Source organism: Budorcas taxicolor, chromosome 25 (genome assembly GCF_023091745.1).
Source record: "Budorcas taxicolor isolate Tak-1 chromosome 25, Takin1.1, whole genome shotgun sequence".
Lineage (NCBI taxonomy): Eukaryota > Metazoa > Chordata > Mammalia > Artiodactyla > Bovidae > Budorcas > Budorcas taxicolor.
In genome coordinates this window covers 43711467-43724021 of record NC_068934.1, presented here as the reverse complement: position 1 = coordinate 43724021, position 12555 = coordinate 43711467, and the positions used below count along the sequence as shown (strand labels likewise).

General features: G+C 61.0%; 1 protein-coding gene across 1 annotated transcript in view; it reads left to right on the top strand.

Moving 5' to 3' along the window:
* Positions 1-10884: 10884 nt before the first annotated feature.
* NRXN2 (neurexin 2) overlaps positions 10885-12555 on the top strand; it is a 99141-nt gene continuing 97470 nt past the window's right edge. The window contains exon 1 of the mRNA XM_052662567.1: positions 10885-11608. Coding sequence (XP_052518527.1) covers positions 10885-11608 — 724 coding nt within the window. The remainder of the gene's footprint in view (positions 11609-12555) is intronic.

Below are 12555 nucleotides of genomic sequence, written 5' to 3'. Positions count from 1 at the left end.
CTGGTTTCAGAGTTCTGGTTGAAGGGAGCTCCTGCCAGCTTCCCTTCAGTGCTCCAGGCTGTGTGCATCCACAGCCCTGCCCCTCAACCTGCTGCTAGTCCAGAGCTCTAGGCAGTACTGGGAATCAGGCTTCAAACTCTGGGATTCCCATGAGGCAGGGCTGTGAAACTCTAAGCCCCTAGATCTACCCCGCCCCCATCTCTGCCTTTCCCTCCCCCACCGCGCCTCTGTCCTTTTCCCAGGAAAAACCTTCGCTCCTCACTTCTAGGGGCAGCCAGGGAGCCCTTGGGCAGTAAGAGGCAGAAGCCAGGCAAGGGCTGGGAAAGGCACCTTACAGGCGCGGGCGGGGTCTCGTTTCCTTAGGCTCCGGGCAACCCGGGCCCGACATTAGGCGTGGCCAGCAGAGGGCGCTGCGGCCCGGGCCCCGCGCAGGTCCTGCTCCCTCGGTGCCCGAAGTCTGGGCCCACGGCTTCCCCTTCGACTCGCCCCAGCCCCGGGAGCTGCCACGCGGTCCAGCCGGCCGGGGGGTGCGGGACCCCAGGGCAAGAGGCTAGGGCGACTGGGTTTCCGGAAAAGTCATTGGGGCTGGTTTCGGATGTCTGCTCGGTTTCGGGGCCCAGGCGCCAGGGCTAAGGACCTCGAGAAGCGGGAAAGAACTCGGATACCCTGAGACGGGAACGCCTGGGTTCCTCGCCGGGGAAGGAGGTGGGCCTGTGGAGCAGCGGCGGGGACCGGCGGCCTCTGCGCCTTCGCATTGGCTGCGCCGCTCGTCCGTTAGCGCGGCGTGATCCAATGCGCGCGCCCGGGGGGCGGGCACTGGTGCTGATGCTGCCGTCAGTCGGTGTTGCAGGGATGCGGCGGCGGGAGCAGCCGCCCTGACTCGCGGAGCATCCTCCTCTGAGCGGCACCGCGGCGGGGCGGGTGGACCAGCAGGCGGGCGGGGACGTGGCGGGGAGCGAGAGAGGCGCGAGGCGGCCGACGCTGCTGGCCCTGGTTCTGCCAACCGCCGGAGACGGGGCGGCCCCGGGATTCTGATCCCCACCCTCCTCCTGGCGCCCCCAGAACCAGGTACGGGGTGAGGGGGGGCTGCGGCGGAGACGGGCGGGGGGCGGGAGCCGATCGGGGGAGGGGAACGATTGAAGGGGCGGGGGAGGCAGGAAGGATGGATTGGGGGGCGGGGGCGCTGCCGCGCTGAGAGGGCTGGCTGGGTGACAGCGAGGCGGCTAAGCGGCTGGGGGGGTTGGGGATAGGAGGCTCCCTGTGGAAGGGGCACTGGCCCCGAGCTGGGGTGAATGGAGGGGGGTGGGAGGGATGGTCACTGAAGAAGGAATGGGGCGAGAAGGAGGTGCATCCGGAGGGCTTGTGAGGGAGGCTCTGAAGCGGGGGTCCCCAGCCTCTGCTAGCCCCAAGGGCTGGAAGCAGTGCTCCTCCAGAGGGAATGGGGAGCTGTTGTGCTCTGAAGGGTCTGCAGGGGAGACATCAGCGAGGAACTGGGCTTGGGGGGTGGAGAGGGGGCTGGGGAGGGGAAAGGAGAGAAGTGGAAAGGCAGGGAGCACAGGGCCAGGCCAAGAGCTCCATACTGGGGGGCACCACGGAGGACCAGGCTTTCCTGGGGGATGGGAGCCAAGGGGAGAGGAGGTGATTGGGAGGGACCAGAGGGGAAGGGGCCAAGGTGCTCCAGGCAGAGATGGGTATGTGCTGGTGGAGAGCCAGGAAAGATGGGGGGCCTGAGGGATAGAAGCGGAAGCTTGCGGGGGAAGGTTGGGGATGATGAGAGGGGGAGCCTGGGAAAGCAGTAGGAGGGGGCTGTGCCAGGGTGGGAAGGCGCTGGGGGCGGCGACAGGGTTATGGGCAGAGAGTGCTGCAGGGAGAGGAAGCTGCAGGGCCCTGGGCTTGCTCCCCACCCCCAAAGAGGAGGGGACCATTCCTCTCGTCCCAGCCTCCTCCCCAGTCAAGGAGCCATCTCTCTGCTCTGGGTTCTTTGGGCTGGGGTGTGGGCCCTTGAAGCCTTGATGGGCCCTTGGAGGCAAAACTGGCTTTGGGCGGCTGTTGTCATCTCTACCCTCCAGCCCCACCTGAGTCCTAGGTGAAGGAATTCAGTGCCTCGTTGAACCAGCAAGGGCTGGGAGGGGACTCTTCCTTGGTGCCTGGAGGTGAAGGGGGAAGCTGTCCAGACTGGGAATGATGAAATCTGTCTTAGGGTGTGGGTCTCAGGTCTCCAGTCCTCTTGACTGCCTCGAGGCTTCCAAACACTTCTGGCTTTTTCTGTGCTGGGGGGTGGGGTCATTCATTTCTGCCCCTCCCTCTTGTCCACGTTGCCAGTGTCTAGGTGTTCCTTTTGGGGCAGGGTAGACTCCTGGGCCTTGCATTCTCTATCTTCTGCCAGAGAAGTAGGAAGAGAGAAGGAGGAGAGAGGAGGAAAGAGAGGAGGGAGGTCGGCTGATCTGTTCACCGTAAGGCCGTCTGTTTCATGGGGCTTTGGCCACTCAGGTCCCTAGCTCCTCCTGCCTCCAGGAATGCTGGAATCCGAGGCTGGGCTGGATCTTTCTAGGGGCTGGGGGAGAAGGGTCTGGCTGGGGAGGTTCCTTCATTCCTGCTAGAGGAGGTGTTCTCAGATCCATCGTGGCCTCAGATCCACAGGGGTGGGCAGGACTGACCGGCAGGCAGAGGCCAGGCGGGCGGTCACAGTGTGGCTGGGGATTTCTCTCCAGGAGCCCAGGCCTCTGCTGGCTTCTCAACCTGGGCTGAGTCCACACTCTGAGTTCCTGAGAGGAGGGGGCTGGGTTCGAGAGGGGATGGCGGGGATCTCTGTCCCCTCCAGGCCTCCAGTCTCTATCCAGTTACCCTCTCCTGCCTGCCCTTGCCAGTGACACAGACAGCTTGACACGGATACGTATGCTCGGTGACACCCACCCAGACACACACCTACACAGGCACATACACCTGCGTACACAATACACCTCCTAGCAGCACACCGCCTACACTCCCCGCCCAGAGAAACAGCCACCTCGCTGCCTGCCTCAGAGACCTCCCCCGGGTGCCCTGCTCTGCTGTGACACCCTCGGGGCCCCCACGTGCCCCCAGAGCCTCAGTGCCCCGCTGTCAGCTCTCTCCCTCAGATGCACACAGCCCCTGCTCCGTACAACCAGGCACCACCTCAGATTCGTACAGGCGCACCTGTACTCTTCCAACAGACCCTCACTCCCTGAGACACACCCTCTCCTCACAGAGCCCCACCCCCCCATCATTAAGCACCGCGTTCTCTTCTGTGTCCTAAGCACTTTGCCCCAGGCTTTCGTGCGCATGACCACAGCCCCTTTAGGTCTGACACGGTGCTCAGCCACACCTGTCTTCCTCAGAACCGTCCCATTTCTGGGCTCCCCGCCCCTAGCACTAATCCTCACGCGTGGGGGCCCTACCCCGGCATGGTGCCAAACTGTCCATTCGTTCTCAGCCCCCACGGGGACACCGCACCTGACAGGGCGAGCCCGCTCCACCTGCCCGGCCGCTCCTCCGCCCGGACGGCCCCTGGCCTGGGCCTGTCCACACCCGCAAGGCTGCAGCCCTCAGAGGCTCATTCAGCAAACAGTCTGGCGAGTGCACAGCACCTAGCCCATCCTCGCTCCTTCCAGAGCCCTCTCTGTTGCCGCCACGGTGGGGTGGAGTCAGAGAGAGGCTGCCTGGACTCAGCTCTGCCCCTCCGTGAGCCTCAGTTTCCTCATCTGTAAAATGGGGGGTCCCCACCTACCTCGTGGGGTTCTTTCGAGGAGTAGGCCGGATGATCATGATGACAATAATAATAACAATGACTGTATTCACAGGCATTCTTTGTTTTATTGCACTTCACAGATAATTCTGTTTTTTGCAAAGTGAAGGTTTGTGCCAACCCTTCATTGTCAGATGATGGTTAGTGTATTTTAGCAATAAAGTATTTTAAAATGAAGGTATGTACATTGCTTTTTTAGACACGATGCTGTCACACATGGGACTATAGGATCCTAGGCTACCGTACAGTGTGACTGGGAAACAGAAAATTTGTGTGACTTCCTTTATTACAATATTCGCTTTATTGTGGTGGCCTGGAATTGAGCCCGTGGTATCGCCCAGGTTTTGGAGTAGGCACACTGTCCCTGCCATGAGCCTGGCTCTGTGTTAAGCACTCTGTGAACTTTGTCTGATGTGTTTGTCCTGCCCCCAGTAAATGGCAGCTACTTCCATGTTCATCACGACCTTCCACGTGCGCACGTACGCCTGTCATGGGCACTGTTAGGAACGTTCCCAGGCACCTCCTGCTTACTCACAAGGCCACCCCTGGAAGCCATCTGTCCCCTCTGAATTGCTGGGATGTACCCACCCGGGGCATCATCCCTCAGCTGTGCACAGCATGGGGTGGGCATGGGGGTGAGCTCACGCCTTTCACTGCCTACCTCAAACTCCCTCGTTCTGGCCCCCAGTGCATCGAGTCATTCATTTGCACCTCAGTCCCCAGCCCACCCATCTCCTCAGACCCACACACCTGGCAACTGCCTCGTCATGCACATCGTGAGCTGCCATTCTGGTGCCCAGGCCCTTGTAGGCTTCTCTCCGTGTACATGGACACCTGCTCAGGGAGACCCTCGCACACACCCACCCACTCCCAGCCGTGCTGCTCTGGGACCTCTGCTAATCTCCAGACCCATTCATCTCTTTCCCACCTTCCTAGGTAGGAAGAAGTGCCCGGAAGTGTGGGGAAGGGCCCAGGGGGCAAAATCCTAGTCCCAGCTCTGCCCTGACAACCTGTGTGACCTTGTGGAGTCTGCCTTTGGTCAGCGCCCTAGCACCCACTACCCACAGGTGGACTGCAGCCTTGAGCCAGTGGGGATGGGAGCTGGGAGGTGGGGGTGGGGGTGACTCAACTGCTCTCAGGATCTCCACCCTCTCTTCGCCCGCAGAATCCTGTCCCATAGAGATGGCCACTCAGAGGCCCCTTCTCTTCTCTGAGTGTCAGTTTCCCCATTTGCAAAAGGGGAGCAGTTACAAGGTCTGCCTTGCTTACTTCTCTCATCCTGCTACGGTGAGACTTGAAGGAAACAAGAAACACATGGAGTTTTGCACACTGTAAAATGCTGAGATGGGGTTTTAAAGTGATTATTAATACAACACATACTTCTCCATGTTAGTCTCTACTAGGCACTGTTTCAAGTGCTTTACATATATCAATTCACTTTTGAAAACACTACTAAAATCTCTATTTTACACATCAGGCAACTGAGGCCCCGAGAAGCTAAGCAACTTGTCCGAGGTTGCACAGCTGGAAGGGAGTAGAGCCAGCATGAACCCAGGCTCCTGAGTCAGCGCCTCTGATCCCTGCACTTTCTCGGTTTTGCTTTTGCCCCCTGCCGAGATGTGTCTGAACATGGACTTGCCGGAGGTCTTCCCTTGTCACTTCTAGGTCACCAGAGCTGGAAGGAGGGAGCAGGAAGAGGGGGTAGGACTTATGCTTTGCTTACTGATCCTGCCTGAGGTTTTAGGGAGGAGAGAGGACCATTCAAAATACACCTGCCACTGAAAGGGCCCTCAGAGCTCGAGCTGTCTGATGCCCCCTCCCCTGGGATTCAGGAGCCCCCTGCTGAACATCGCTGAGCCTTAGTCACCCTTCCTCGGCTCACACACCTGCACAGATGGGGAACTCACCCCTCCCCCCGACCGGAGGCAGCCTACTCCACTGTTGGCTGCTCTAGACTGCCGGCAAGTTTCTCTTTCGCTTGAGCCAAAAATTCCCTCCCCATAACACACACTCTCCCACCTGTCCACAGGCTGCCTTCTGGGGCCACCAGAATGTGTGCAAACCCAGCTCTTCCTCCCTGATGCCTGGGGGAGGCCCCTGCTGTCACACTCCCAGCTGGCGCGAGAGAGAGCTGGCTTGAGGAGAGGAGAGCCAGAGAGAGGCTGGCATTCCCATGGCTGGAGGTGTGTGTGTGTGTGTGTGTGTGTGTGTGGTGTAGACCTCAGAGAAGGGGCTGAGTGGATGCCGGGAGACCTCTAGACAGGGGCTCTGCCGGAGTGGGTACAATCTAACCCTGAAATTCACATCCGTTCGTTCAGTTGGTGCTGGTGGTGTGGGGGTGGAGGACTTTGGTCAGACTGGAAAGCCCAGGAGTGGAATAGTGGGTACATGGGAAGCGTCTAGAATGGAAGTCCAGCAACCTTGATTTTAGTCTTGCTCTTCTTCATGGCCCTCGGGCTATGGTTGCTCCTCTCTGGGACTTGAAGGATGAACTCTACGAGCTCTGCGGTCTGTGTCTTTTGGCCCCCCCGGCGCAGACTCAGAGTCTGGGTTGTCTGAAGAGGGCAGGGCCCCAGCGAAGGTCAGGTCAGAGAAGGGTGAGCTCTCTGAGCCTGACACCGCCCTGTGGCCTGTGGCCGGTGCAGGGTAGAAGAAAGGCCACAGGTGTTGGAGCCAGCTGACCCCCTCATCTGCTCTTGAGCTTGGGGAAATGAATCCATCATTTGAAGCTCAGGGTCCCTGTTTGTAAGCCTGGGGTAAACAAACTACCTCCTAGCACGGGAGGATATATAAGACAATGCTATGGTGGTCCAGCCTGGCACTTGATGCACAGTGGAAAGCCCCAGAGTCACAGCCCAGATGCTACGCTGGCACTGGTCTGGTCATGGGAAGATGAGGAGGAGGCTGTCAGGGCCCAGAAAGAATCCGTGGGACAGGATTCTGTGGGGCTGAGAGTGGGCTGAGGTCCTGAGAGTCGCTGAGTCAACCCACCCCCACCCCGTCTAGCTCCCATCACCACTGACTCAAGGTTGCAGAGTCTATCCGTGGGTAGGGGGTGCTAGGGAGCTGCCTGGGGGGCAGAATCCCAGATGGCAGGGGAGAGGTCTGTTCCCTGGAGGAGCAGTGGCCCTGGGCCAGCAGTGGCTGGTGGTGTACGCTACACTGATGTCACTCGGCAGGCAGGATATCCCAAGGCTGCTCCGGCCAGTGTCTCCGCTCTGGCAGTGGGCACTGGAGAAGCATCGATCTTGGGGAGCAGAGCCTGGACACTGAGGGTGCTGGGGGGCGGGGGGGGGGGGGCTTCCACTGCAAGGTATGAGTGTGGGGGAGGGGCTGGGCTCAACTCCAGGGATTGTTTACTTGATGTAGCTGTGCAAGGCCCTGGCCCTGGCCCTGGCCCATAGGGAGGAGAGCTGCATGCCAGGAGTTGAAGAAGGACGGGGTATCCTAGGTTAGCAGGAAGCCCCTGTGTCGGGGAGGAAGGGTGGGTTGGAGTCAGAAGCTTGGTCCTGGACTGGAGGAGGCTGAAGGGAGGGGACAGGGGTGAAGAGCATCAGGTACTCTAGGGCGGGGTGGGGTGGAAGGACTCAGGTGTCCGCTTAGCTCACGCTTCTCTTGGGGTTATCTTTGCCTTGCAAGCCTGAAGCTGCCCCAGTGTTCTCTGGAGAGAGGACACAGGGAGGGTGGGGGCTTCCTCCCGGCCAGCCCTGCAGCCCCTGTGCCCCGGCACTGAGCCAGGCTGGCCTGTGCTGCAGAGCTGCGGGCTGTGGGAAGAATGAGTAATGAGCCTTGAGGGGCCGCAGGCCCGGCCCCTGCCCTGGCTCCTCCCTGGGGCACTGCAGAAGCCCGGGATCTGCCCCCACAGCTGCTGCCAGGCACCTGCCTGCCCACAGCACCGGCTCCGTTGCCACACTCTCCCTCCACATCTGGGCACACAAAGACCTTTAGAGTCATCCCCTGGACTCTTACCCACTTTGCCACCGCCCCTGCTGCTGCTGCTGCTGCTGCTAAGTTGCTTCAGTCGTGTCCGACTCTGTGTGACCCCACAGGCGGCAGCCCACCAGGCTCCCCCGTCCCTGGGATTCTCCAGGCAAGAACACTGGAGTGGGCTGCCATTTCCTTCTCCAATGCAAGAAAGTGAAAAGTGAAAGTGAAGTCACTCAGTCGTGTCCGACTCTTAGCGACCCCATGGACTGCAGCCTACCAGGCTCCTCTGCCCATGGGATTTTCCGGGCAAGAGTACTGGAGTGGGTTGCCATTGCCTTCTCCGGCCACCGTCACTTCCATCCCCCAAACAGGTAACATTCCTCTGATTTTTAGGACCCAGGCGGCTGCCTTCCAGCCTCTGGAGGCCTCCTCCGCCATCCTTCACTTCCTGTCCTCCTCTAACTTCCTGAAATAGGGAGACCCTGTCCTTAGCCTCTGTCAGCAGGGACCCCTCTGCCGCTCTGAAGAGCGTGGGGGATGTGAGCAGACAGGCACTGGGTTGAGGGGCGGGCCCGGGGAACGAATCCCCTCCCTTATCCCCGCGGCCGAGGCAGATTGGACAGCAGCACGAAATCCTATTCCTTCTGCCAGCAGAAATCGATAGCTAATTAATTCCTTCCCCAAAATAGTGTCCGGAAGTGGGGGTGGGGGCTGGGAGAGAGGCCAGGCCGGACTGAGACCCTGGGTGGGGGAGGTTGGGGAGGGCGGGAGGATGCCACTCTCTGGAGTCTGGAGCTGCGCCTCTGCTGAGGGGTCTCTGGCTGCTCCTTCTGAAGAAGAGGGGGTTTGGTCTTTCCCTTCCCCAAGCCTGAGGGTCCCTTTCCCCTGCCCTGGGTTGGGGTGAGGGTGCATGTGTGTGTGTGTGTGTGTTGGGGAGGGGGGTAAGGGCGTCAATCAGGCTGGGAGCAGGTGCTGCATTTAATTTGATTGGCTAATTAGCCCGCGCATGTTAATTATCTCTATTACCCAATGAGGAGAGGCAGTGGCAAAGCTATATATAACCAGCGACAGTGTTTGGAGAGAGAGGGTGTTGCCTGCCTGGACTGCCTCCCTTCTTGCCTGGGAAGGGGCAGCCCTTGGAGGTGGGCTGGGGCAGGACTCTTGAGACCCTCTTGGAGTCTGTAGGGTTGGGGAGGAGGGAGTCAGAAGGAGCCAGATGGAAGGACCTGAGAGCTGGATTTGAGGGTCTCTTGGAGGTGGCTCCTCAAACTCTACTGCCAGCCACTTGAGGCCATCTCTGCCTCATCTTCTTTCTGCATACATATCATTCCAACCATCCTGTCCCCCAACTCTCTGCTCACCCTTCACCTGGCTTTTTAGGGGGGCCTTAGCTTTCTCTCTCTATTCATACTCCTAGCTTCCTTCCATGGAGGGAGGAAACACATCCATCCAACCTTCTCTCTCTCCAAGGGTCCTTCTTCTCTTCTTTTGGCTCACACCTCTCTGAACTACACCTGTGGCTGCCCTACCCTTTGTCATGTTGGAGTCAGAGACACATGGATCTAAGTCCCAGTTCCCCACTGACTTGCTGTGTGACCTTGGGCAAGTCCCCAGACTTTAATATGTGGGATTCCCCAGTGGTTAATGGGAATAATGGGACCTCCCAGACTGATTAAGTAAAATGACATTTGTAAAACTGCTCAGCATCCAGGGCATTGATAAATGCTGTCAGAATTTGGAATTTAATTTTCTCTTCTCGCTCTTTTTTTCTCCCCATCAGGCCTTCTCTCTCATCCATTATTCTTCTCTCTCATGTGATTTCTTTGCTTCCTCTCCCCCTCCCCTTCAATCTTTCCCTGTCTCTTCCTAAACTCTGGCCCTTCTCTGTTTCTTTCTCAGGCTTCACCCCACCTCTTTCCCTTCCTCCCTCCCCAAAATAAAATCAATGCAATATTCAGGAGGGTTGTTGGATATAAATAATTGACTCGGAGTTTAACGAGATGCAAATTCCCTTCCCCGTTGTGGGGTATAAATTGCTCTCTGACAGCCAGTTACAAGGGTAATCATTTCAGAAAGGCAATTTTATGCAAATGAGGCTGTCTGCCTCCTGGTGGCTCCCCCAGCCCTGGATGGGTAGGAGCCTGGAACCCAGGGGTGAAATGAAGGCCCAAGTATCAGTCTAAGTCCCAGGCTGAAGCCTGGGAGCTGGAGCTTGAGGGTGACAGACATTTAGGTTCAGGAAGGACCTGGGCTGGTGAGCAGGGTGTTGGGGCCCAGAAAGGGGGTGATTGTGGTTTTGGGGGAATTGTAGACACAGAATCAGGTGCCTGAGTCCTTGTATGGAAGGAGAGGGCTTGGGGCCTGGAAGTCTGGGTCCTGGCTGGCTTCTCTCCCTTGCCTCCTTCCCAGCCAGGTTACCCAGGGATACCATCGACGAATTGGCATTTAATTAATCCCAATGAATTATTTAGCAACTTCATTATCCAGCATCAGAAACTGATGAGAGAGAGCCCATGGCAGGTGGTGGGACCATACACAGAGGTTGGGTAGCTCAAAGAGGAAGGGGCTGTGGTCAGCAGCTGGAGGAGTCTCTAGGCCTCATCCACAGGAGCTGGCCCTGGTCCTGATAGGAGGCGAGGGTGAGGGCATCTGGACGGGGCTCCTCCTGGACTCTAAGGTGTTACCTCCCTACCTGTCTGCATCTTAAACCCTTGATGATGCCCCTAGAGGGTGTTATCTCCGTTCCTTCTCCCCCCACCCCACCCCCAAGTGCTGGGTCCCGAGTGTTCCTATGCTGGTGGCGAGACCCTCTTCAGGTCAAGGTGGCTCCTCCAGTTCTAAAGGGAAACAGTTGGTCTCTTGCTAGTGTGAAAGGGGAGCCAGACACCAAGGACGCCTCCCCTCCTCCGAGCTCTTCAGTAACCCTTTCCTCTCCGTTTCCCCGCAGGCCTCCCTCCCCCATCTTCCGTCGGAGTCCGCAACGGGGGAGGGGCGCCTCTGCCGCCGCCCGGGGGAAGCCGGCATCTGGGCCTCTGCGCACCTCGTCCTGCGGCCGGGTCCATGGCACTGTGAGCCGGCGAGGGAGCCCCGCTCGGCGCGGGGGTCGCCCGGCCCCCTCCCTGCCCCATGCACCCGCGGCTCTGAAGCCTGAGCGGGGCCGGGGGCCGGGCGGGGCCGGGGCCGCCGGAGGCATGGCGCCCGGGAACCGGTGGCGGCCGCCATCGCTGCCGCTGCTGCTGCTGCTGACGCTCGCGGCAGGTGCGGGCGGCCTGGAGTTCGGCGGCGGCCCCGGGCAGTGGGCGCGCTACGCGCGCTGGGCCGGCGCGGCGAGCAGCGGCGAGCTCAGCTTCAGCCTGCGCACCAACGCCACGCGGGCGCTGCTGCTCTACCTGGACGACGGCGGCGACTGCGACTTCCTGGAGCTACTGCTGGTGGACGGGCGCCTGCGGTTGCGCTTCACGCTATCGTGCGCCGAGCCCGCCACGCTGCAGCTGGACACGCCGGTGGCCGACGACCGCTGGCACATGGTGCTGCTGACCCGCGACGCGCGCCGCACCGCCCTGGCGGTGGACGGCGAGGCCCGCGCCGCCGAGGTGCGCTCGAAGCGGCGCGAGATGCAGGTGGCCAGCGACCTGTTCGTGGGAGGCATACCCCCCGACGTGCGACTCTCGGCGCTCACGCTCAGCACCGTCAAGTACGAGCCGCCCTTTCGCGGCCTCCTGGCCAACCTGAAGCTGGGCGAGCGGCCCCCCGCGCTGCTGGGCAGCCAGGGCCTGCGCGGCGCCGCCGCGGACCCCCTGTGCGCCCCCGCGCGCAACCCCTGTGCCAACGGCGGCCTCTGCACCGTGCTGGCCCCCGGCGAGGTGGGCTGCGACTGCAGCCACACGGGCTTCGGCGGCAAGTTCTGCAGCGAAGGTGAGCCCGGGGGAGCCGCCGCTGGGCGCCTGGACGCGGGAGTGAGGGGCGGGAGGGTTGCCCGGGATCCAGGCCTGTGGGGGACACCTGCGGTCCGCGGGCTCCTGCACAAGGGCGGGTGTGTGTACCAGCACGCGAGTTGTGAGAGGCGTGTGAGGACCCCTGTCTCAAGGAGAGGGCGCACGTGGTCAGCCAGGGAGCAGGACAGGCGGCGGGGTGCCCCAGGTGGGCGTGACCTGCCGGCAGGTCTGGTGTGGGCGTGGCCTGTGTGGGCGTGGCCTGTGTGGGCGCGGCTCCGTGAGCCCATGGGGCGCCTCTCCCGATCCCCAGGGAGGGTTCCGTGGCGACCTGTGGGTAGGACTGTGTAGTGAGAGCCAACTAGCCAGAAGATGAAGGTCAGGCCCTTGAGGGCGTGTGGGTCGGGTGGGTGATCGACTGTGAGGCGACCGCGAGGGCCGGTGGAAGAGCTCTGTGTGGGCGGGGCCTTGTGGGCAGGGACGGGGACTGGGGGGCGGCCCTGTGAGAGAGCCCTGAAGGCTGTGTGGGGCTTGTAACCTCTTGGCGGTGGGTAGGGCTGTGAGAGTGAGAGTGAGGGAGCCGGGGCCTTCGAGGGCTGTGGGGAGGGCCGGGGCGGGCGGGGCCTAGGAGGCGGGGGCGTGGTTGGCCCGAGTGGGCGGGGCCACAGCCTGAGGGTCCACGCGCGGGCGGGCGCGGGCGGGAAGCCCTGCCTGAGAGGCCCCGACTGGACCCGCGCCTGAGGGCCGGGACGGGAGACCGCTGGGCGCCGGGAGAAGAGCCCACGGCGCCTGCGAGGGTGGGTGGTGATTGTGAGGCTGTGACTGCACGCGCCAGGAGGGCGGGAAGCGAGTGTTTCCAGAGTGAATGAAGCTCGAGGGAGAGGGTGGCTGAGGCCTCTCAGGGTTGGCGACTAGAGTCACCGGTTTTGA